Raw genomic sequence first — 24,788 nt, 5'->3', positions numbered from 1 at the left:
TATCCATTGGCGAGAAAGCTTGGTGCAGGTCTTGTAGCTGAAAATCCTAGCGTAAGGGAAACTCTCCAACAAATTGGGTCCGGTGGTCAATGCTACCACTTGATCTAGAAAAGCCTTTTGCACTCTTCGACCTCTACGTGACCCGACATTGTAATTTCAATCACTAATACATAGTCGAATCATCACTGGCCTAGTAATCCCTTCACAAATGATTGCAGAAGTTAAAGGGGTTCCTTCCTATCTTTATGAACCGATTTTCCTCTCCTTACACCAAATGAATGCTCTCAGCAAGTCATCTCAATATGCAAACGAAGCGGCTCCAAGTCACAAGAACCTCCTTGCCACTTGTCCAACGGTTGCGGAGGCGAGGCTTCAAGTTACCAACGCTTCGCGTTCAAAACTATCAAAAACCTTAGGCACACCAGAAGATGATATATTGAGTTGAACAACCGGGCGGAAAGCTACGGAATAGACTCCCTAGTAGCGGTGGAATTGCGAAATTGATTCGGGTAAGAGATGGGGGCGGATCTGGCGGTGTTTGAAATCCTTGGGGCCAATTTTTGGCATTAGGTTTGACGGCGGCGACCGAAAGTTCATTTCGACAGGACTGAGTGAACAAATGTATAATTAGATAAATATTTGTCCTAATATAGATTGGAAATTGTCGGTATTCATGTCCACATAAGAGCACTCAAGTGCTCACACTAACCACCGCGTGAGATTGCAATGGTAATTTCGAGCTTTTTGTGGCGCATCACTGAAAATCCCGCAACCATCATGAAAATGCCCAAAAAATCCTACAAACACTGGATTGTGAACTATTATGATATGCAGCATGTGCTTGCTTCAATGAACGGCACCCATACAACTGCTGCTCCTCAATGATGGATGCACTTTCATCAATATCTGTAGAATGAGCTTTCAAACAGCAAAACAGCTATCGAACTATGATATATATATGAAATGAACTACTTCCCGAATAAGTAGGAATCTTTTCAGGGCAGTGAATGCAATGCCAAATTAAAGGAAAGCAAAAGGTTTGAAAGGGGCAGGGAAACTACCAAGCAGTGATATCTTTGACCAAACGGAAAGTAATCACAAATATTTAGCTGTGAGATATTTTTGCAATGCTATTTTGCAATGACAAAGATATCGAAAGTCAAGATGGTCGTGGATTTAGCACGGCGAATGAATATCGAAGGATGATACGGAAGGAACCAACAGTGCTAGTGCTGTATTTGTGTATAGTCACGTGCTCTCGCGAAGTTTAGACGCGTTCATCGTTCAACCCTCTCTTTCCATCACCACGCCACATCAAGAAATTAATGACATCAAACTGCAAAACCGCGAACATAATTTGACCAAAATAATCACGATTGGGGTGTTTAAAAGTGTCACAGTAGCACATTCAGGATATAGGATCTGTTTAATCGACGACATAATGATAACGCCACCGAGTGAGAACGATACTGTTAACGCGCAAACAGAGGCGCGAACCCCAATTCTTCTCGCAGGGAAAAAGAGGATTGGACTCGCAGGCACTCCCCAATCAACAGATCGACTCAAACAACCTTTTCACATCACATCCGGTGAAGATAAGGAGAATGCTCCTCCTTCGACACAGAGAGGTCGATTATATGGCGGAACCCCTCAATCCGTCGACAAATTAGTAAAACCATTCCGGTGTCCTGGTTCAGCGACAATAACGCGAGCCTCCGTAAAGCCCGCTCGAAAGCGGCGAAAGGTTGATTATGGCGGTGCAGATGGCGAAGCGGAAGATGGAGATAAACCTTGGACAAATGAGGATCGATTAGCTCTTGCGAATAGAGAATCGAATAAGTTTCCTATTTTCCAAGTTAAGGATAAGGATACTATGTTTAGGAAACGATTTTCGGTACCATTGATAAATAAGGATGGGGGAGGATATAATCCAAATCGACCGCCGCCAACACTTGGACTAAGACAGGGAGCGGTGTTTGTTGCGAAACCTTTACATGACCCTAGTGGCGAGTTTGCGATTGTTCTTTATGACCCTACGATTGATGAGAAGCCAAGGAGTATTGAACAAGCCAAGAAAGAAGAAGAGGACGCCAAGAATGAGACCGAGAAGAAGGACGGTGAACCCGAGAAACCAGTAGTGAAGTTGGACGCCCCATTAGCACATAAAAGTCTGGCGGAAATATTAGGGATAAAAAAGGTTGTGGAAGGTGAACGACCCAAGGTCCCGGTTGTGATTGATCCTCGACTCGCAAAAGTTTTGCGACCTCATCAAATTGAAGGCGTCAAGTTCATGTACAGATGCGTTACTGGTATGGTGGACGATAGGGCGAATGGATGCATCATGGCAGATGAGATGGGTCTGGGAAAGACTCTACAATGCATTACTCTTATGTGGACAATGTTGAAGCAATCTACCGATGCCGGGAAACCCACTATCAACAAGGCTATTATTGCCTGTCCGTCGAGTTTGGTCAAGAATTGGGCAAATGAATTAGTCAAGTGGCTAGGTCCGGATGCCATTCAACCATTTGCAATCGATGGCAAAGCTTCAAAGGAGGAACTTATCCAGCAATTACGACAATGGGCTATAGCTAGTGGTCGTTCCATTACAAGGCCTGTTATCATTGTTTCTTATGAGACTCTACGACTTTATGTTGATGAGCTCAAGCATACTCAAATTGGACTGATGCTATGTGACGAAGGTCATCGTTTAAAGAATGGAGACAGTCAGACTTTTGTAGCATTGAATAGTCTCAATGTTACTAGAAGAGTTATTTTATCTGGAACACCAATTCAGAATGATTTGACAGAATATTTCTCCCTGGTCAGCTTCGCCAATCCAGGTCTTTTGGGCACTCGAATGGAATTTCGTAAGAAATATGAATTGCCAATTCAACGTGGTCGAGATGCGGCTGGTAGCGATAAAGATCGACAAAAGGGAGACGAATGTATCAAAGAACTTCTCAACGTCGTCAACAAATTCATTATTCGTCGAACAAACGATATCCTTTCCAAATATCTACCAGTCAAATATGAGCACGTCGTCTTTTGCAGTCTCGCGCCCTTTCAACTCGATCTATATAATCATTTCATCACTAGTCCAGATATCAAAGCGCTTCTAAGAGGAAAAGGAAGTCAACCTCTCAAAGCCATCGGCATGCTCAAGAAGCTCTGCAATCATCCTGATCTTCTAAATCTTTCCGAAGATCTTCCCGGCTGTGAACAATACTGGCCCGAAGACTACGTTCCAAAAGATGGACGCGGACGCGATCGTGATATCAAGCCTTGGTATTCAGGAAAAATGCAAGTTCTCGACCGTATGCTCGCACGCATCCGTCAAGATACCAATGATAAAATCGTGCTAATCTCCAATTACACACAAACCCTTGACATGTTTGATAAATTATGTCGAAGCCGCGGCTACGGATCTTTACGTCTCGATGGTACCATGAATGTAACGAAGCGCCAAAAGCTAGTTGATAAATTCAACGATCCGGATGGTCAAGAATTCGTCTTTTTGTTGAGTAGTAAAGCTGGAGGATGCGGTCTCAATCTCATCGGAGCTAATCGGCTTGTCCTTTTCGATCCCGATTGGAACCCAGCTGCTGATCAACAAGCTCTCGCTAGAGTATGGCGTGATGGTCAAAAGAAAGATTGTTTCGTATATCGTTTCATCGCTACTGGTACTATCGAAGAAAAGATCTTCCAACGTCAATCTCATAAACAATCACTTTCATCTTGTGTTGTTGATTCTGCTGAAGATGTCGAAAGACATTTTAGCCTGGATTCTTTGAGAGAATTGTTCCAATATAGAAAGGATACGACGAGTGATACTCATGATACGTTCAAATGCAAACGTTGTAAGCCGGATGGGAAACAGTTCTTAAAGGCCCAGGCAATGATGTATGGTGATACAAGTACATGGAATCATTTTGTTAATGCAGGGTTGGGAACAATACAGGATTTGTTGTTAAGACAAGAGTGCGGAGATGAGAATGTCAGTGCGGTATTCCAGTACATAAGTCATTAGGAAAAGGAAGTTGAGTGTATAGGAAGATGGGACTGGAACGGATGCCGAGTGTTTTTTGATGCATGGATTGGGGCATACTTTTGTTATCCTTAATTTTGTTTGGGAATTCAACGACGAATCGGAGGGAATTAAACTTCTTGGTAGTATTTCCTCAAGTGGGCGTTTTGGTATGATAATGATAGACAGAAGCGATTATAGTACATAGAATACTTTACATGATTTTGATTTTCGATTGTTTTGGCCTTCTAAGATTACTGGCTGTCTTATTTATTATTCATCTCATGCATATCAAAATTGGATTTAATATATTCAATAGCCAAAAGCCCTCTGGTATCGTATCTACACGTATGCCCACCTAGCAAAACTCCCCTCGTCATACCGAACCCTCAACTCAAACACGAACTCCTCTCGCACACCACAGGATCATCAGATGCTCGATTATTGAAATCAACATCAGCGTAAGAAACACCCAATTTTAAAACAGCATATTGCAACCCCGAGACCCCATCAAATCCATATCCCTCAGCATCGAAGTTTCAAATCCACTACCTCCCATTCTAAGTTCCAACTATAGTATATATAAGAAGGGACAGATCATATACGAGGACCGAACCATATCCATATTCATAGCTAGAGCTAGAGCATAGGGAGATTTAGAGCGAGAGCTAGACGATATTTGATATCGAGAGCAGAGCTGAGCGGATTAGATTTATATCTAAGAGATGGAGGGCATAGCTAATCTAGATCTAGATCTAGATCTATATGCTATATCTATATCTAGATCTATATTATATCTATCCTCTATTTCCCTCTACACCTCAATGTATTCCCTACACAATCTTAGCTTTCCCTCTCCTCCCTCCTCCTGTCTGTTACGGAGGGTACCCGCACCGCAACATAGATTCTAAGATAACCTATCTTTTTTGGCACCTACCCTACAATAGGCATAGAATGTATAATGGTTACAGATTAGCTAATAAGCACAGGTTTAGATAAGCAGTAACCTTACCAGATCACAAGGGACAAGTATTATATAAGGAAAGTCGATTCGACTTATCGATTCGAGTAGTCAAATAGACTTGTCGATTCGATCAAGAGAATGAAGGTCTATATAAGGGAATGGATTTCATTATAATATAAAGCTTCATGCTCAAGAACAATCATTAGTTTCATTACTATAGTTACGAGAATTGTAATTAATTACAACCTTATTGAATTCCTACTTGAAGTTTAGTCTAAACCATCTCGAGAGATCTCTAAACACTTTCACATGACCCTAGAGGCAGCTCCCGTAACACTGTCCCCCTTCCCTGTCCCTCTCCATCCCTTTCACAATTCCATAAATCCCACCCTCAAAGACTTCCTCACCACTATTAATTTAATGAGTCTAACTCTTGAACAGACAATCCAATCAATTCCCAGATAGATAGATAGATAGATACTCACCCATCAAAAATTTCGCCCCCATTATGCTATCTCGGTTACTCGGTAGGAACAATAGTTACACCACTATTAACGCTACTACTACCGTTATCGGATTACATTTGTACTTCTATAAATACCTATTTTCATACCATCATTCCACTACCACTACCACTCAAAAATTACACAGGTACATAGTACCATAAATACACACTACCATCATTCCACTATCAAAAGATACATGGGTACACACTTCTATAAACACATACTTCCATAAACACACACCTACATAAATACAAATCCATACATAGATACTCACCCTTCCCGTAATCTCCCCCTCATCTCCCCCTCATCTCCCTCCCCTTCCTCTCCTCTCCTCTCTTCTCCTCTCACCAGTTACAGCCCCCACCCCATTCTATCAAAATATCTTCATTCACTTACCCAATACATACACAATAGCCATATCATCATATCATCATACCACCTCCTCCAAACGCAAACTCAAACTCAACCTCCTACACCATTCTTTAAATTCCCTAGTAATTACTCAAAATTTACATACACACATACATACAACCATCCATCCATCCCCCCATCCCCATCTCATCCCCAAACACCACACCCCTCCCCATCCCCAACCACACATCAAAATCACTTATCCCTTCTGTGGCCCTCCACTCCACGACCTACAAATATCCAAAATCAATCTCAATCTCAATCTCAAATCGAATCGAATCAACTCCTTTCGTCCCACCTACTTACCACCTACCCATCCGTCACACAATGCAAAAACCCAGATAACCGAGTCGTACACACGATGAGACATTGTACGAATGACCTACTTTACCCCTTCCTTCATTTATTTATCTATTCATGCAAGACATCCGCGTCACTATTACATTACAATTTCCATACACATAAGATTATCCACCAAAGCAAAACAAAATATATAAATGCACCATCATATCATGAAAAATCTCATATTGCAACCTAGATACATAACACATAACATACTATTGATACATATCACTTTTACTAGCAAGAAAAAATTAGAGTAATTATTAGTATCTAATAATAGTAATAACATAAATTTATTCATTCTTATTTTTCCAAACCAGACTATGTGAACAACCATACATATCAATCAAGACCCATGTATAAGAGAATCCATGCACGATGAAAGAATGAAGCAAGCGAAGAGTTCCATGTTGAATTGGGACTCTATCTGAGGATAAAGAAAGAGAGAGGATGGTAAACTCGCAAAGTGAATACTGAGTCGTCGTGTCGAAAGAGAAAGAGAAGAAAGATATCGCAATGCCATAACCACGCGATTGAAATCCATATTTTGTATTCGAAATGTAATGTATATTGCCAATTAAATCGAACCGAATCGTCGAAGTCAAGATATAGTTCATATTGCTGAGATGGCGGATAGATAGATCGAGGTAAGAAAAGGTGATGATCGGCTGATCAGCAATGCTCCTTTCGAGGAGGATTCGAGATTTTTTGTTCATCTAAAGAACGATGGGAATGGCAACGCAGCTATTGGTGAGAACATTGATTCCACCCTGTGTACCAGCACTGTTAGAATCGTCATCGCAATCGGGCTAGCCATGTAAGATACGGAAATCTATTGAAGAATCGTAGAAGAAAACACTTACGCTGGTATCGCCACCGTTTACATTACAGCAGACGGGGGCCGAGTTGCATTTGCCTCCGAGCACGACACCGAGGATCGGGATTGGGATTTCTGCGCCTGTTATTTTTATTAGTAAGATCTTCTGGACTAGACGAGAGGATATTTGTAGATTGGTGGATATCAATGGGTTGATATAACAGGACTTACAGTTCAATCCCAATAGATTGCCTAAAAGACCATCACCCCCAGAGGTAACAGATTGACAACACGAGAGTGTTTGACCCTGAGCACAGGTTTGACTTCCACCACGAGCGAAGATAGTTGATTCCGTAGTGGGAATAGCAACGACCATTGAGGCCAAAGAGAGAATAACAGTAGCGATAGTGAAACGCATTTTGATTGCAGGAAGGATGTTATTGACTTGGATGATTGATGCAGAAGTGAATGGAATGAGCGAGAGTGTTTGTATGAAACGAGGTTCTTCAAGTAAATGTGAGTTGATGAGTTGATGAGGAATGAATTGTAGAGGAGAACTATGAGACCTTATATATAGGAGCTTCTTTTATCAAAGTAACACTGGAAAGTCGAGGCAAGAGTTGTCGCCCCCAGCAGACAGTCTAATGAACCGCCAAGAGGCCGAAATATTGAAAGGAGTAGGCGCGATTTTCTTCACCATCAAGCGAGATGGGACAAAGGAGATGGTATTGTGTATTCACACTGCGGAGGAAAGGGCTTTCATGTCACTAGAAAAACGCCAATCGTCCTTGTTGCCTGTTATACCGTCTCTTTTCGGAACTGAGTATTCCCATCCTGATTTTTTATGTGAATCATTAAAATGAGGTTGTTTCTTACACAGAAAACGAAGGAGGCATACTAGGGGAACGTGGTCTTGTGTAAGAGGAAGTGGAAAAATAACCCACAATCTGCCAAGAGAGATCGATGCGTAGAGAAAGGCCAAATCAAATAGTTTCCATGTGACGATGTACTACATCAATACCGAACTTTAGATAGATTTAATTTTGCCACGTTGCGAGATCACATATACTTGAATAGAAAGAGTCAATAAGTAACAGTGATGGATCGTCGGAATTCTTACAGGTCCCCGGGAAATTAAGCTGAAATTGTACATCATAGATAGTGTCTAGGGGGGACACCGAAGCACAGAACGAAGGAGAAAATAGACAAATCTACGTGGCTGATAATCTGTAGAGCGCGTGATGCTCAATTGTCATAATCCTCCGATAAATGCGCCACACTAAAATAGCTCTTATTATTCGATTCCATAACTATCAAAGTCAATTCGCCACTGAAGTTTGGTGAGGTGAAATTTTCGTAGAACATGTAGCTATATATTCAAAGATTATGCGGGCCTCCCTTGTCCCCTTTCAAGTATCATTTGTGCCAGAAATGCGTAAGAAGTACTTATTCCAAATATGAGCCTAGTTTGGATTCCAAACAGTCCACCAAACGCCAATGTTGGCCGCTATGATCAGATCTAACATTTTCAAGCCTTCATTATGGATGATAAGTTTCCCAAGTTTTGCACGTTTGCCTCTATTCCCTCCACCGGCCTTTTCCTGTCCAATACTAAGATCCAGCCGGTCTTCATTATCGTTCGTGATTGTCAACTCGTCTAAGAGGTTATTTAGTCTTTGTGTCAAGGGCGGAGAATCTTCTTCAAATGACGAGCTAATTGAGGAAGGTCTAGGTGGTAGATGAGAAAGGTCTACCCCATCACTTGAGTATGGGATAGCATGAGACGTTTGATGCGGCTGAGTTTCAGATGGATGGTGAGGGCTAGACTTAGATAGTCTTTTACGGAAACTTCCTAGTTTTCGTGTGAGCTTATTCGACCCACTCTTGACTTGAGCTGCAGCCAAGTCCACCTTCTCTTTATCGAATAAATCTGAACTTGGTAAATTGAAGCGAAGTTCGCTCACAGTTACAGAGCTTGACGAAGAGGTGGTGGAATCTGCGGAGACTGGGGCTGGTAGCTTGTGTAGACAACGTAAGGACCGGCCAGCGCCACCAGTGGAGAAAGTGCAGGTCCCTCCCCAAGGACTTAGAAATGTGTAACCCTTGGCGCGAGAATTTTCGGTCCCATCCGCGGACCGATTTTCTGGATCAGATTCCTGCGGACCTTCCGAGCTACCGCTGTTATTTCTGCTGTGATTTGTCGAGAAATCAGATATTGCCCTTCTGTGTTGTTTAAAAGTTTGATTCCATGAACTAGCCCACTCCATCGATATTTGACTGTGGAACCCAGATCCGGAGACCCCAGCCTTTTGCGTCACTGGTGTGGAGATTTCATTTCCGGAGGGCTGGAATCTAGCTCCTTGTGACTCCCGAGTTTGAGCTGTACCACCGAGCTTGTTATTGCCTATCGGGTGAGTATGATTGCGAAAATAGGTATAGCCTGGCGTTGTGATATGTACAGAAATGTCATAGTAAGGTTTTTTAGTTGCCGTCATCCCTACAGTAGGAGGATTTGATTTCCCTTCAACTATACCAACATTCCATTGGCTGCCCGAGGTTGGATCTCGTCGAATGATAGTTATCGAAAATGCCTTCGCAGAAGCATCAACTGGTTTGGGTCTTTCAAACATCGTATGGCTACTTTGAGGCCGGTGTGATGTTTCCAGATCATTGTGAATAGGACCACCAGTCTGAGAAGACTCTGGAGTGAATATCGAGTTTTGAGGCATTATTTTCGTGAGAGGCTTTCTGTTGACGGTATTCGATCGCGCCATAGAAGGATGCCGACCTACGACCCGCCGAGAACTACCTGCTTCTGCTACTATTGGCGTATTGGCAACGTTGTCACGCGGGGGCACAACATCATCGTGTCCCGAAGTATCCTTCTGGATATCTAGCGCAGGTGCTTGGTATCGTAGGCGCTCTAAGTTTAATACACTTTGCCTGTCAATATCCAAAGACTGGGCCCTCGATCCATCGGGTAGAGGTTTGCGGGGTAGAGTCTTCTTAGACAGTGCCCGGGAAGGAACCGGCTGCTCCTCGGGTAGGAGTTGGGCATCCTCATCCGAGTTTAGATGCAAGTAGTAAAAGGAATTTGCGACATCTTCGGATGTGACATTCTTGAGTTGTGGTTTCAAGGTGGTAAGAATGATATCTAGAAAATGTAGTCAGCTATGACAATCAACGCCCTATATGCACGCAAACGTACCATTACTACCAGGTACTCTAGCGATATAGAGAACTAGGTTGGCCTTTTTCTGCTCGGTTGGATTTCGTGGATACTTCGGAGGGTTTCCAGCAAGCTGAATCAGACCAGAAAGCGAGTTTGCTTCAATAAAATCTTGCGGAGACATAATTCGCCGGCAGTTTGAGATATACGATGGGACTGGACTGAAAAAAAGAAAAGGGAAGCTCTTCTTTGTACACTCTCGTTCCTCTGAAGTGATTCACACACACACAGCCAGAGAGGCAAAGCAACAAATTCGTCAGAATAAACCTTGGGATTATTGACAAGAAGCGAATCGAAGAAGTTCAGCCTTCTTGGAAAAGAATTTCGTGTTGTAGGGTCTTCGATTTATCAAGCTTTTTGCTATATCACTGATATTGGGCAGCGGAAAATGTACCCCAGATATGTCAGGGAAAGATGGTGGGTATCTGGAACTACCTAGGGTCTCATATGGCGAATGAGGGAGGCTGATGTGCTGATGGGATGAAAAAGAGCTGGTTGGTGCAATAAGGAATCGCAGAGACTTATTGTAAAGATTGAGAAGGTTATCAAAGATGTAGCGGTGATAATGATTGCCACGACATCATATCGTTGATCCACATGTTGCTTGGGGCTACCCAGGTATATTGAGATATAGAAAACAAATACTTAATAGATGAGACTTTTGTATTGAAATCCTTGATTCTTGGACTCCTTATGCTATTCCAAGCAGATATTATTTGGCTAGGTTGATCAGATCATCTGTTGGCGGGTCACCAAGGAATCCCAACCGTGAGATTGACTTGCAGCTTTGCACTGCCACAATGTCAATTACTAGGTAGGTAGGTAACCTTAAGTACCGACGAAAAGTGTGAGGCTGGTGTATGAGGCTGAGATTTTTGTTTTCTTTTTTTTTCTTCCCTTGACTTCACTTTCCCTAGGACGGAGGTTGTAACAACGTCCGTAGCTACTAGGAACCTACAGAGTACGGAGTAGTAAGCACGAGTATAGACTATTAGTAATGATAAGTACTAGAGGTAGAGACTCGAGAGTCGACTCCACTGGCTCACCTTGTCCGCCTCGCCCGCTTAAGATGGATCTTTCATTGAAAACCCCACAAATACGACCCTTGATTGGTACAATCTAACCAATCAAAACTCATCAAAAGTTCGTGCACTAGGAGTTAAAGAAATCTCGAAAAATTAATTTTGGCTCGGATTATCTCGTACAGAGGGAGGAGAAGAAAAGCTTCCTACTTTTTCCCTACAATTTCAATCATACCTAGGTACCATACAAACACCAAACAACTTCTATGAGAGTTATGTTATTTTGATTGCATTGGGATCAAAAGAGATAGCATTTATTTAATTCAAGTTTTATCTTACCAGCATTCATATTGTAATTCATTTGTCACTGGTAAAAGATGGCAGAGAGTACTCTTCAGGTTTGTCTTCCTTTCCCCGCCTTTCCTATTTATCCATTGACATTTTTTTTCACAGGACAGATTGCGGGAGCATGCAGAGGCATTCGATGGATTGCTATCCTTGATTCCAGCAAAATACTACTATGCCGAAGACACCAGTGTATGTTGAAAATTCATCCATCTTGGTTTCAATTGCTAGTGCCACAATGCTGATTGCCTTTCCAATACAGGATCAATGGAAAAAGAAGAAGCAAACTAAGCAACAAGCTGCTGCTGCAAGACGCGCAAAGCTTGATCCAGATTCTGCAAAGACCGCAAAAGATGTCATGGATGAAAGAGCAAAGAAGAGAAAATTGGAAGAGTCTGAGGATGTTGAGGAAGGTTCCGAAGTCGAGGGCATTGAGAAAGAATTACCCAAACAAGGATTGAAAAAGGCCATGGAGAAGCCAGCAAAGAAACTGAAGACCGATGCTGAATCCACAAAAGAGACATCCAAATCTGCGACACCAAAAGACTCTACGTCCAAGAAAGGTTTGACACCAGAAGAAGAGGCGGCAAAATTGGAAAAGAGAACCCAGAAAGAGGAACAGAAGAAGGCAAAGGCAGTCAAGAAGTCCGCTAAGCAAAAGGCAAAGAGGGAGGAAGCTGCCAAACAAGTCGTCGAATTACCAACCGAAGACACTCCTGCTAGTGAGTCGACTACAAAAGATGATGTGGCTGAAGAAGTGACCAAGGACACTGCCACTAACAAGACCCCTACCCAAAAGACAATCGAGCATGAAGTTGCGGCCGATGAGGAACCAGAGCATGATCAAGAAATTGGGCATTTCGAAGCTGAAGGTCTAGAGGAGCCTGAATCTACCAAATCATCGCCGCCCTCATCTACTTTCTCCGCAACAAACGAGGACAATACCAGTGGAGGTACATCCACATCCTCTACTATCCCTCCTACCGCCCCTCCTAAGCACATCACCATTCCAGCCGACTCCGAAGCTCTCCGTTCTAGATTAGCAGCTCGCATCGAAGCTCTACGAGCCCAACGGAAAGCAAACAATCCTGACGGTACCCCTGTTCGCAATCGCCAAGAACTGATGGACCAACGTCGTAGAAAGGAAGAACAACGCAAAGCTCATAAGAAAGAACTCCGACTCCAAGCCAAGATCGACGAAGAGGCTAGACGAGAAGCCGCTTTGGTATCGGCACGAAGTAGTCCAGCAGGAAGCTTACTCAGCCCGCTGATTCGCTCACCCGAAAACAATTTTGCTTTCGGTAGAGTCGCATTCGCTGATGGACAAAGTCTCAATGAAGATTTAACCGCACTCAAATCCATACCAAAGAAGAAGGGTCCACAAGATGCCAACAGTGCGCTCGCCGCAGCAGCCAAGAAACAGTCTCGACTAGAAGCTATGGATCCCGAAAAACGTCAAGATATCGAAGAGAAAGAACGTTGGTTGATTGCCAAAAAGCGCGTGAATGGTGAGAAAGTCCGAGACGATAGTTCGTTACTGAAGAAAACCCTTAAGAGAAAGGAGGCCGCGAAGAAGAAGAGTGAAAAGGAATGGGGTGATAGGATGGATGGTGTCAAGAAGGCAACTCATATGAAACAAAAGAAGAGAGAAGAGAACCTCAAGGCTAGGAGGGATGGAAAGGGTGGAAAGGGAAAGAAGGGTGGAAAGGGTGGAAAGCCAGCTGGTGGTGCAAAGAAGAAGAGTAGGCCGGGTTTTGAGGGTAGTTTCGGAGGTGGAGGAAAGAAAAAATAAAGGCTGTTGTGACTTGATGTTCTGTTGGGGATTTATTAGGTGTTTGGGAGTGAGGCCAGGAAAATTATAATAGAGGATGTAGTGGTTGGTGGGTAGGACAGGAAAGGAAAGTGATAGTGTCATGTCTATGGAGTAGACTGACCAGGAGAAGAACCATTCTCATCCAGCAACATGGATACATGGATGATGATATTGTACTTATTACATTGGTCATGACAGAAATCTTCTACAACACCATCTACAATGAATGTTTTTGTATAAGATGATTGGCTTTGTGAACAACTGAATCCTATTGATGTTTCTCAAAACGAGAACATACGAATTCCTTTGGAATCTCATCATATGTTATCCTATCCTATCTTATTCAATGTAGCTTAATACAACACAGCTAATGCCAACAAAAAACAAAAAACAAAGAGCAAATAAGCAATTTCGATTTCTATCTACTTAAAACTCATCATCATCACTTTGTTTCTCATAACCTTAAAGCAGACTCTAGGATCCCATACCAAGTATATTTAGAACGGACCTACGTAGGTATCAGATATTAAATAGTATCTTTGAATCTGTGAATCTATGAATCTTTGAATCTGTGAATCTATGAATCTATGAATCTGTGAATCTAAATCTAAATCTAAATCCAGATCCAAGAAGGTTTATGTAGATATGTATAATTATTAGTTTGTAAATTGCAAATTGGGGAGTCTTGTATATCATACATCACCTTCTACCCTTTTATATTCATCTATTTAGTTATCTGTTTGTTTATTCATTTATTCGTTTTTTATTCATCTATTTATTTGTTTATTCATTCATGCATGTACTCTGTCGGTGGAATATGAAATCGATGAGGATGAAAAATCTCATGATATACTGGGTATTCCCGATTACTCGATATAGTATCTAGGTAGTATTCTGAATAGATGGGATTTGATAGATAGTATAGATAGATGGTATATAGACATATAATATCTAGACAGCATTCCAGATAGATAGTTTATAGACAGGCAGTACATAGACAAACGGTATACAGACAGTCCTTCAACATCTACTACATCTACTCTATCTATCTACTCGACTATCCTGATACTTCTCTTCTTTCCTCTTCCTCTTTTCCTCTTCCTCTTTTCCTCTTCCTCCTTTCATCTTCCTCCTTTCCTCTCCCTCCTTTCCTCTCCCTCCTTTCCTCTCCCTCCTTTCCTCTCCCTCCTTCCTCTCCCTCTTCATATCATCTCTTCTTCTTATTAAGTCTATCAAGTCTATCAAACCCATCTCCTTTCTCAATACCAACCAACCCTCAATCATCAACCATCAACTCTTAACTATCACTAGGTATTAACCATCAACCATCGCCTAATTGCACTTCCCCTATTGTTCTTCCCCCAACAATCTATCAAGGAGAGAAAGCGAGGTCAACGACAAGATATTCAGAACTAGAATTAGAAGCAGAACCACAACCAGCACATCACTCACACCAAACATCCCTGTCTTCATCTTCAACATCATCCAAAAAGATATTTTTAAAAAATCTAATAATCTGTTTAAATTTTTGCTATTACAACAAAATTCCAAAGGTACATAACGTAAGGTAAGGTGAAATACGGTAAAGTAAAGTAAGGTAAGATGTGATTTTTCTTCTTCTTTTACAAGAAAATCCCCATCTACATCCACATCCACTTGCAAATCCGATGATTATGCATGTCCAAGCCCCTCATCTCTTGAATCTTGAATCTTAATCTTAATTTTCCTCTTTACTTCGTACCGTATCTGCAAATACATTTCCTGGCGCCCGCCCAGATAAGAACAGATGAGTGAAACTACTAGGTGAACTTTTCCCTTTCTCTTCCCTTCATTCCCTTCACGAACAAAGAGTCTAATATCCGACTCCCCTACTCCTCCTCCTCCCCTTCCAATTGAACGAAAATGAATGATGTAGCGGTGACATAGCAAAAGATCTCCTTGTGCGTGTGTGTGTGTGTGTTGATATATTTTGTAATTTTCCCTCCATCATAAAAGTGTCATCGAGATGCGGCCCACTTGCGCCTTGTGTATGAGATCGTGGATCGAATTGCATGTGTGAGAAATAATTATAGCAAAGAGTCCAAACGGGTAAAGACACTTAAACATGCGGCAACGACTTCGAGTTGTAGTTCTTTATCCTTTCCATTGTTTACTTCCTATTTGTGTGGTATTAGTACATGTAGTTTGAAAAGGGGTGCATGGACAGGGGTACTGGGTGAATGGAGAATGATACATACATCCGTAATAACCTGTCCCAAATTTGCACCTATTCCCGCTGAGCTTCCTGCTCTCTTTCCAAATGGCCATTGACTATATTCTGCCAATAACTCATCAACTTGAGCAAATGCTCGTTCTCTGGATTCGTGACCGAGTGATGCGAGGGCATTCTCTAATACGTTGGCTGCATAGGCAGCACATACCATGGCAATTGTTCTGACATATCTGAATTCGAGGTTTTCGGGGAGAAATTGACTGCCTGGGAGTACAACAGTTCGTTGCGTAAGGACGTTTCGAACTCTTCTTCTGATTTCCTCCTTTGCTCCACCGTCTGCTACAGGATGTGTCGCCATATCGAATAAAAGGAAGTTTCTCTTTTCGGTTCTTAGAATGCCCTTATCGACCAATCCTTTAGCCAATCGTTCTCTGACTTGTTTCAATTGATATCCGATTTTCATGAGATTCCATGTCTCGCCTGGTAGAAAATGTTAATGTTGAGATCTTAAGATGTGCGAAATTGCGATTCCTTACCACTCATCAAATCGATCCATGAACTGACACTCATCTTCTCACTCGCTTTCATCATTTTGAGCGCTTCGTCCAATAAGACTTCTCCTGTCAAAGTATCATCGATAACCTCAATTACTCTGTCTGCTAGAGGGAATCGCCGCCTCGAGGAATCCTTCTGCATGCTCACTCTCCCTCTGAATGCCAGCTCAATAACAATACATCCACGAAGCGCATATGATATATTGTCGTTCCAGAATGAAAGATAACCCTACACAGCATTAGTATCAATCGCAGAAGCGCAAACCACCACCTGTCCAGATCAAGCCACCTACTTGCTTATCCTTCAATCCCAGTAACAAAACTTCTTCCATCAACGTCAATTTAGGTTGTTTGCTTCTCTCTGCACTTTCGCTAATATCTCTTGGATCAAAGGCAATTTTGTGACCATTCTCTCCGCTCTCATATGATGTTTCTGGGCCGCTTGTATCGCGAGAATTTCCAGCCTTGGGCGCCGGTGATGCAACACGACTCGATTCTCCATTTTCCGTATCGCCAGCTCCTCCTCCACCACCTCTTCTGCGTGTAAGTCCAGAAGACATTGGGTCGTATCGCGAAATCGATTATACTTGTAGTATTTGATGTATGAGTAGGGGATGTCGTAAGAAATTAAGCAAAGGGGGATGGATTTTTGTCCTCTTTGCAGTGAGACAGCGGCGTTACCGCTCACAAAAGCAATTCCGCCAGTAGAATATCCTATCTTCTGTCGATAAATCAATTGATATCGAAGTTCTAGATTCTTGAATTCGTTCTTTTTCGTATCAATAGTAAAAAAGTGGGCGGGGCAATTGCAGTGTCAGGTAGGTTGAATTGTACTGTAGAGCTTTGAGGTGCGTGGATGAACAGGGATAGCGCAATCAGAGGACGCTAATATTCTAGAGAGGAACTTCTTTGACCGGGGAAGTGGGAGATTATTATAATGGTTCGGAGAGAAAGTTCTTGGTGAAAAGAATAATTTGAAACATATCCAAACTTAATGTATTTTCATGTTTTAAATTTAAGAGCGGAACACAGAGGTTTGTTGAGTAAGATGATCTAAACATTTTTACAGGCGCATAGAATCACATCACTTCTATGAACGCATCGAAGCTCGTACAAGTTCCCCCTCCCTTGTATCGCCGCCCGTTCACCACTTGTATTTCTCATTCCAGGTCCTTGAATCCCCCATTGCCTTACTTCAGTCTTGACCGTCACCATTTTATACAATTCCATGATCTAATGAGCTATAAAAGATGTTAGCAATTCTGTTTGCTTTTGTAAGATATTGTAGAAGACCCACCATCTGGTTGGTGGAGGATATACTCGACGGCTTGGTCAACTATGGAATTTGTTAGATAATTGCGCTGTTGAAAATTTCCACCAAGACAACATACCACTGAGAATAGAATCCGCATCCTTGTCTGGGATCTCAATGCTGAATTCCTGTGGCCGCATCAGTCTTTAGTTCCCCACTGTGAATGCCTTGTACAAACCTCCTCAATAGCCATAACAACCTCTACAGTGTCCAAACTATCCAACCCAAGATCATTCGAGAAGTGTGCGCTTGCAGAAAGCTATTCAATGTCAACCATGACGTTCAGGCCATCTTCCCTATCATATATCATACCTTCGTTGGGTCCGAAACCTACAGATCAAATTAATACATTCCCAGCCAGACATTATTAAGCACACTTACTTTGTCGAAGTTTTCCAGTAAAGAAAGGATTCTGCCCTCAACTTCTCCCTTGTTAAGGCCGGCGGCTGCGGAATAGCATCTTGCAGCTTGGAAAGCTGATGGGGCGAATTGAGATTTTGTGATGAAAGAACTTTGGTTGATAGGACGAGCAATTGCTGCAGGTCTTTGGACAGCTTTGCTAGCAGCGCTGCGGGCTGATCTGAGAAGGGCGGTTCTGAACATCTTGATGTGTGGAGAGGATTAGAAGTGACGTCTGTGGATGATACAGTGGTAGATACGAATTTGACGATAGAGATGCTTCCCAGAATGTTTAGCTTTAGCGTATTTTGAATTCACGTGACAGAAGGTGCGCCGACGAGATTGATGGAGTTACGTAGAGTAATTTTGATTGGTACAAATTTAGTTTGAAATGGTAAATTGTATCTTGAGGACTATTTTCAATCTATAGTACCGTTTCAAAAATATAAAGGGAAGTGGTGGCGTATAATAGAAGCTTTCAATTATTGGCCAATCACAGAAAGTCATTTCGAAATCAAGTCGTAAAGTTCCGACAACCCTCAAATAATATCATACCCAAGTTACAGATCTCCAACAATCCTGCCACGAGCAACCCTCCACAATGGCAACAACAAAGCCCATAACTATGCTCGTGGTGCGCAGTCGTCCATTAACTACTTTGACTGCATCAACAATTCGCACATACACACCCGTTGCATCCAGAGCAGCTTTCTCAACTTCTCAATTTCGAGGCGCCACCCCAGCCGGTCCTCCCCCGCCCGGCTTCAGACTGCCAAAACCTGTAAGATGGAATGAGAGTAAGGAGAGTACGATGGATAAGGCAGGGAAATACTTCCTCATGTCAGAGATGTTCCGGGGAATGTACGTAGTACTAGAACAGTACTTTAGACCTCCGTAAGTTATACCATTGAGCCTCTCAAGTTCCATATTGCAGTGGCTAATTACTTGTAGATATACAATTTATTATCCTTTCGAGAAGGTATACAGTCCAAAAATACATTAGGGTGGCAACGAATACTTATAGGATATAGGGTCCAATTTCTCCTCGATTCAGAGGCGAGCACGCTTTACGAAGATACCCTTCAGGAGAAGAACGATGCATTGCTTGCAAGCTTTGCGAAGCTGTATGTTATTCCATTTTCACGAGTAGTGGCGAATTCTCATATAATTTAGATCTGTCCCGCACAAGCTATTACGATTGAAGCGGAGGAGCGTGAAGACGGAAGTCGCAGAACGACCCGATACGATATCGATATGACAAAATGTATTTATTGTGGTTTCTGCCAGGAGAGTTGTCCAGTTGATGCTATTGTGGAATCACCAAACGCGGAATATGCCACTGAGACGAGAGAAGAACTTTTGTACAACAAGGAGAAGGTATGTCTATATTCAAATAACCCGCCGGGTTCGGATCATCGCTTACTAACTCATTCTACAGTTACTGGCCAACGGAGACAAGTGGGAGCCGGAATTGGCGGCAGCAGCAAGGGCTGATGCACCATATAGATAACCATATTTTTGTTTGTTGCGAGGTGGGAAATTGTACATATCAGAGGTGGTTCTTTAAAATGCGAGTAACTGGACACAGAAATTCTATAATTTGTGCAACAAAACAACTTCATCCTGGTTTGAATTTCAACCTATGTACCAAAAGAAGTGAACCAAATCTACAAGTGTAGACAAGTCACTCATGTCGAAATATCCACACGTCCTTATCATACAGGGATTCTGTTGAGACTTGCATGGAGTTGTTCGGCTCTCAAGTTGATGGCATTCAACTCTGCCCGACGATATTACTTTCAATCTACTTACTGTGCGTACCTAGATAGGTATTCATTCTTAAGTCAGGCACTACTCCCCTCCCTCCAAGTTGTTAAAGCCGAGATAAGACATCACGCTCGTCCACGTGTGGCTCTAGTGTCCAAAGGCAAATATCCCCTTCAGTGCACATCGATTGGGAAAGATTAAAAGCAACATCTGTGCAATCTCAAAATTGTAGTCTCGTCACTAAAGACGAGGAAGCTGCGATTATCGTTGTGGTGATGAGCAAATAACAGAAAGAGGAAAAAGCTGCCAGTGACCTTCAAGAACACAAGTGATCGTTTCTCCTCTAATCTGCCATCTCCTTGACACCATATTAGATTGTATCTTCTTGTATGCTTAGAAATACCTTCACTGCACAGCGCACAATAAATTCGATTCTGTCAATAGTCTTAAATCATCCTAACCCTCTTAAAATGGAAGGATTTACTGGAATCGATGCGAGTTCTCGTAAGAAGAAATCACTAATTTGCACCTCATTTCCTGCCGGGTGCTTCAGGACTCAGTCTGCGCTCGATCATCAGGGTCTGAATCACGTCATTGACCTTACAACGCCGTCTCCATCTTGTCCTCTCAGAACCTCTCAACTCAATATTCACCAAATTTCTAAACCATTTGAAGATACTCGAACCACGAGCCCAACGCTGAATAGATCAAGATACAGTGAAGACTCGTATTCTCTCCCATATTGCTCATCACGGGATGTCAAGAACGTAAATCAGTATGCAAAGAGAAGAGATGAGTGCGATTCAATTTTCTTATCAACATTGCGCTCTTTTTCAGGCTCTTCAGAGCAACTCCTGGAACATAAAACTACTGATGAGTATAGTAATCACCAGATGTCAAAAGAGAAACACGAATCACAATACTCCAGATATTAGTATCAGAATGAAAAGAAAATTGCAGCTCGTCAATAGAATAAGTAGTCCACCCAAGACTCGTAAAAAGATTACTCGACGTTACTCTACGGCATTCAAACACGATATCAAGGCAAATAATTTAGCAAGGCGTAACGAACAATTTGCGACTCTTATTTTACCCAATTAGACGAGAGTCATGAAATTTCGGCACACGTTGCTCTCTCCCTACGAAACTGATAAGAAGTGATTGTTGAGCAATAGTCATGCAAACTCCTGCGATTATTAATATACCATCTGTGCATCCCCCACGAAAAAGGAAAGTAGCGATATTCAAACAAGCTTCTCAAAACCCACTTCCCTGCTGCACAAACAAACCCTTGCGAAGAAGGATTTCTGGATTATAGCTATGTTGGCTTCGAAGATATATCTTCTTTTGACAAGGGGATGAGATATAATAAGTCTTTAGGCGTAATGGGATAGACTCTAAACTTGATGTTTAGAAGAAGCAGAAAAACGCGCGAGAAAGATGATTTTGGGAATGGCGGGGCGGGATTCGGTGGTTTGAGGAAATGTGTATGGAGAGATTTTTGGGAGGTTTGGTTTGGAGGGGTGGAGCACGGTTGGTAGTTGAGTAGATGAGTAGTTTGTTGGTGGATTGGTGGATTGGGAAGTCGGATATTGGGATGAGGTGTTGAAATGAATGAGGTATTAAGTGGATGAGATGGGTAGTATGGGATGTTCGATATTGGATTTAGGGGTCGTTGAGGGGAGTGAGGGGCTGATTTGAATAGGTCGTTCATGATTTGATGGCTTTGGGTACCTAGGTAAGCGAAGGAGTTTTATTTGGAGGGCTGGCGTGGTTTTGGTTTGGTTTGATAGTTTGGGGCTGGTATATGAGGGGGGTCAAAGCTGGGTTAGTTAGAGAATTCTCTAGAGGGGTTATGGTGTGTTATGAGCGGTATTCTCAATATGGCTTGAAATTGAAAAGGAAAAGGAAAAGGAAAAGAAATATTGTGTTGCGGGAAGGATTCAAGGGGTAGCGAACACATGGTAGAGATGGCGGGAATGGACTATATTCGATGGTGTTATTTGGGAGGGGATTGTTTTTGGGGGGAGGAGGTAGACGAGTATTGTGGTTGTGAAATTGATACTATTCGAATGTAGTGGTCATTTGAAGTAACGCTATAAGGTGTAGAATTGAAGATACTATCTCTAATCTGACTTCTCCATTTGATCCGTAGTAGACATATTTCGATCTACAATCCATGTATATCAATCCCTAATCCCAAACAAAACACACGGTACGAGAAACCAGGTATGCATAATCCGCACCGCGATGGATTACTCAACCCCTCTTACCACCAACCAGCAGTTATCACAAACCAAATCCAAACCTCCCATCTACCATCCAAACCCCTCATCATGCCACCAGACCTCCCTCCCCTTCCCAACCCACTCGCCTACATATGTTCTCAACTCCCTCGCCATCCCCTCAGGTCCACAAACCAGAACCGCGACTCTCTCCTCCAATCCCTGACAAAAAGTTCCATCTACAATCGCGCGCAAATCCGGTCTCGAATATTTCGTATTACTCGGTGAAGATGTCAAGTTGTGCAATTCGACACTACCGGGTTCACTTGACGAAAAAGTAGATGTGGAAGAAGGAGAAGTAATGTATAATTCTATTCCCGAATTATTTTCGATTTTGGATTCTGAGTTTTCGTTTTCAGGCGAGGAGGAAGACAGTGCCCAGGAGGATTCCGCAGCGTCTCGCATTACCCAGATCATTCTGACATTACTACTCATTCTGCCTTCGTTTTCCATTTCTTGCTTTACAGCTCGGTAGATGGGGAGAGTAAAGGTAGCGCCTACGCCACCGGCTACGAGCAATACTCTATCGAATTTCTCGGCTAGATTGGGGAATTTGCGAGAGGTTCCATAGGGCCCTTCGATTTTGAGTGGCGGACGAGCTTTGCTGAGATGAGAAAGAGAAGAGAGAGCGGATGTAGTGGGTCCATTTTGAGTGCGCATTGTTAGAGTGATTTGTGGTGAAGGAGTTTCTGAGACGGAAGCAACAGTGAACGGATTGTAGAGAAATTCATAGAGATGACGATTATACTCTGTAGATTTTGGGACGGATGATGGAGGAATAGATAGGTAAATGTGTTGACCTGGAGCGTATTGAAATTGAGAGATTTTCGAAGGTGTAACTGGGATAGTGACTTCGACAAGTGAGGTCTCTGGGACTGGTTTTATGATAGCGAAAGCTTTAACGGTGTTGAATTTGCGAATACCAAGGTCGATTACAAATAGAGCCAATGCTTCGAGTATGTAAACACGAAGAGCAGTAGCATGGAAGAATAGAAGAGGAACTATGGCGATGGCGACAAAAAGATGAATGATGAAGAAAACCCGGTAAGACCGACGACGAACAATTGGTAAACTCGTGATAATGAGGAGATTGATGAGCCAGAAAGAAAGTATACCGTAGATGATTATAGGTGTTGTGATTTTCATGTATACAACTTCAATCTGAACCCAAGCGTTTATATACCAGCTGGCATGGCAGGCAAGAAGAGTCCATATGACTCGGCCGGATATTCGGTGCCAGGTGTTGAGCTGTTCATGAGATGATTTAAATAATACGGAGAGTGGTGAATATAAAGACTTCATGGATAGTGCATAGTGAGCAGGGAATTGTGATGCTGCAACTATACCAAATCGCTTGGTTATGTGAAAGTAATCTGGATATATCATTAGTCATTATTTTCAATTATGCAACATGGGAATCCCCAAGGTCCTAGATAGACCTGGGCAACCACAGTTTCACCAATGAGAGGACCTTGACAGCTGAATATATTTCAGAGACTCCATCCATTCAAGGTGGGAAAGCGAGTCCAAGAAGAGAGGAGGGGTAGTGCGCTTGAAATCTCCGATCTACTCAGATGAGATATCCGTTTGGTGTTCTTTGCGAGTCCTCGAGAGAAGAGCTCCCACAAACTCCAACATACAGACAATCCAAGTAACTTCACTCAGACCAGTATACTCAACATACCTCCTCCAACCAACAACAAAAACAAATCAATAATCATACCATCACCCGTCCTATGCACACACAAAAATCCCAACCAAGCCCCCCACAACCCCGCCATAATCCACTGGCCCCTCTCACCCCGACCCGGTGCCACTTCCCCGCCCAACCACCACACTACGCTTCTGATCTGTCGTTTCCACTCCGCGCTCCTCGAACTCCTCTTCTTCTTCGATGTGGGAGAACTAGGAAGAGCGTTGTAATCGACTTTCGATCGTTGACGCTCGAAATAAACCCATATTGCTAATCGATAGACATTATACAGGATGATGGGGATGAAAATGGACATTTGGGCGTAGAGACCATATCGATCGAGGAGAATACGACTTTGGATTCTCTCTTCCGGAGTGGGAAATTTGATGCGGTAGGGCCAGGACATTTTGGAGGTATACCTATACCGACACCTGGGGATTTGGTTATTGATATCGACAACGAACAACCCTTCTTGAAAGAAAGAAAGAATGAATGAATGAATGACTCCAAATCCAAATCAAGACAGAATGCTTATATATGTCTATTCCCAACTACCCGCCCACTCGAAAATCCCGGACGAATAGAGTTTTATCGAGTATGGCATATGTCCGGGTGGTTCTAGTCCCTGTCTATCCGAATCCTTTCGGACTGATATCCAACTCATCAGCACTAAGTAATTAATTGACCAATCACTGGAAGGATGATTACACTAATACCGATTATGACCCGCGCGGAAGCTTAGACCATATACAGTAGAGAGAGGGATGAAATAAATGAATGGAATGGAATGGATGAAATGGATGAAATGGATGACATGTATTATATATTACGAAACTAATCCCTGTTCGACTAATAAAATACCCCATGAAGACTTTGGGACGTCAATTAGAATGCCACTACTTGAGTTATTAATATGAAAGATTTTATTCGATTTTTGCAGAAAGTTAACAAGTTGATTTATTAACCAAATAACGTAGTTTATCAGTACATACACCATATCAATATATACACCACTCATTTTACATACAAAATTCGTTTATGCGTAATTATGCACTTTCTTTATTTATTTATTAATATAATTTGATTTTTC

General features: G+C 42.4%; 10 protein-coding genes across 10 annotated transcripts; 5 read left to right on the top strand and 5 right to left on the bottom strand.

Moving 5' to 3' along the window:
- Nucleotides 1-208: 208 nt before the first annotated feature.
- EAF01_001270 (uncharacterized protein) lies at nucleotides 209-445 on the top strand (the record flags this gene model as incomplete). The annotated part of the gene is made up of 1 exon (XM_038909520.1): nucleotides 209-445. The coding sequence occupies one exon, from the start codon at nucleotides 209-211 to the stop codon at nucleotides 443-445; it is 237 nt and encodes a 78-aa protein (XP_038774332.1).
- A 996-nt stretch (nucleotides 446-1,441) lies between these two features.
- On the top strand, nucleotides 1,442-4,030 carry EAF01_001269 (uncharacterized protein; the record flags this gene model as incomplete). The annotated part of the gene is made up of 1 exon (XM_038909519.1): nucleotides 1,442-4,030. One exon carries the CDS (start codon nucleotides 1,442-1,444, stop codon nucleotides 4,028-4,030), a length of 2,589 nt encoding a protein of 862 aa, XP_038774331.1.
- A 2,936-nt stretch (nucleotides 4,031-6,966) lies between these two features.
- EAF01_001268 (uncharacterized protein) lies at nucleotides 6,967-7,485 on the bottom strand (the record flags this gene model as incomplete). The annotated part of the gene is made up of 3 exons (XM_038909518.1): nucleotides 6,967-7,020; nucleotides 7,114-7,208; nucleotides 7,299-7,485. 3 exons carry the CDS (start codon nucleotides 7,483-7,485, stop codon nucleotides 6,967-6,969), a joined length of 336 nt encoding a protein of 111 aa, XP_038774330.1.
- Nucleotides 7,486-8,530: 1,045 nt separating this feature from the next.
- On the bottom strand, nucleotides 8,531-10,420 carry EAF01_001267 (uncharacterized protein; the record flags this gene model as incomplete). Its single annotated transcript, XM_038909517.1, has 2 exons — nucleotides 8,531-10,221; nucleotides 10,276-10,420. 2 exons carry the CDS (start codon nucleotides 10,418-10,420, stop codon nucleotides 8,531-8,533), a joined length of 1,836 nt encoding a protein of 611 aa, XP_038774329.1.
- Nucleotides 10,421-11,695: 1,275 nt separating this feature from the next.
- On the top strand, nucleotides 11,696-13,455 carry EAF01_001266 (uncharacterized protein; the record flags this gene model as incomplete). The annotated part of the gene is made up of 3 exons (XM_038909516.1): nucleotides 11,696-11,716; nucleotides 11,772-11,855; nucleotides 11,926-13,455. 3 exons carry the CDS (start codon nucleotides 11,696-11,698, stop codon nucleotides 13,453-13,455), a joined length of 1,635 nt encoding a protein of 544 aa, XP_038774328.1.
- A 2,087-nt stretch (nucleotides 13,456-15,542) lies between these two features.
- On the bottom strand, nucleotides 15,543-16,802 carry EAF01_001265 (uncharacterized protein; the record flags this gene model as incomplete). Its single annotated transcript, XM_038909515.1, has 4 exons — nucleotides 15,543-15,632; nucleotides 15,714-16,168; nucleotides 16,225-16,471; nucleotides 16,536-16,802. 4 exons carry the CDS (start codon nucleotides 16,800-16,802, stop codon nucleotides 15,543-15,545), a joined length of 1,059 nt encoding a protein of 352 aa, XP_038774327.1.
- A 413-nt stretch (nucleotides 16,803-17,215) lies between these two features.
- EAF01_001264 (uncharacterized protein) lies at nucleotides 17,216-18,355 on the bottom strand. The gene is made up of 6 exons (XM_038909514.1): nucleotides 17,936-18,355; nucleotides 17,867-17,884; nucleotides 17,733-17,813; nucleotides 17,634-17,682; nucleotides 17,540-17,578; nucleotides 17,216-17,483 (listed from the first exon to the last, which is right to left on the bottom strand). The coding sequence occupies exons 1-6, from the start codon at nucleotides 18,155-18,157 to the stop codon at nucleotides 17,476-17,478; spliced, it is 417 nt and encodes a 138-aa protein (XP_038774326.1). The 5' UTR covers nucleotides 18,158-18,355; the 3' UTR covers nucleotides 17,216-17,475.
- Nucleotides 18,356-18,442: 87 nt separating this feature from the next.
- EAF01_001263 (uncharacterized protein) lies at nucleotides 18,443-19,573 on the top strand. Its single transcript, XM_038909513.1, has 5 exons — nucleotides 18,443-18,847; nucleotides 18,905-18,932; nucleotides 18,985-19,077; nucleotides 19,127-19,330; nucleotides 19,392-19,573. Exons 1-5 carry the CDS (start codon nucleotides 18,555-18,557, stop codon nucleotides 19,461-19,463), a joined length of 690 nt encoding a protein of 229 aa, XP_038774325.1. The 5' UTR covers nucleotides 18,443-18,554; the 3' UTR covers nucleotides 19,464-19,573.
- A 617-nt stretch (nucleotides 19,574-20,190) lies between these two features.
- EAF01_001262 (uncharacterized protein) lies at nucleotides 20,191-20,655 on the top strand (the record flags this gene model as incomplete). The annotated part of the gene is made up of 1 exon (XM_038909512.1): nucleotides 20,191-20,655. The coding sequence occupies one exon, from the start codon at nucleotides 20,191-20,193 to the stop codon at nucleotides 20,653-20,655; it is 465 nt and encodes a 154-aa protein (XP_038774324.1).
- A 1,380-nt stretch (nucleotides 20,656-22,035) lies between these two features.
- Nucleotides 22,036-24,104, bottom strand: EAF01_001261 (uncharacterized protein; the record flags this gene model as incomplete). Its single annotated transcript, XM_038909511.1, has 2 exons — nucleotides 22,036-23,378; nucleotides 23,729-24,104. 2 exons carry the CDS (start codon nucleotides 24,102-24,104, stop codon nucleotides 22,036-22,038), a joined length of 1,719 nt encoding a protein of 572 aa, XP_038774323.1.
- Nucleotides 24,105-24,788: the final 684 nt, after the last annotated feature.

The sequence above is a fragment of the Botrytis porri genome, assembly GCF_014898465.1.
Source record: "Botrytis porri strain MUCL 3234 chromosome Unknown BPOR_002, whole genome shotgun sequence".
In the NCBI taxonomy this organism is placed as follows: domain Eukaryota; kingdom Fungi; phylum Ascomycota; class Leotiomycetes; order Helotiales; family Sclerotiniaceae; genus Botrytis; species Botrytis porri.
Note: the sequence above shows the minus strand (reverse complement) of the source record. Positions and strands in the feature narration are given on the sequence as shown.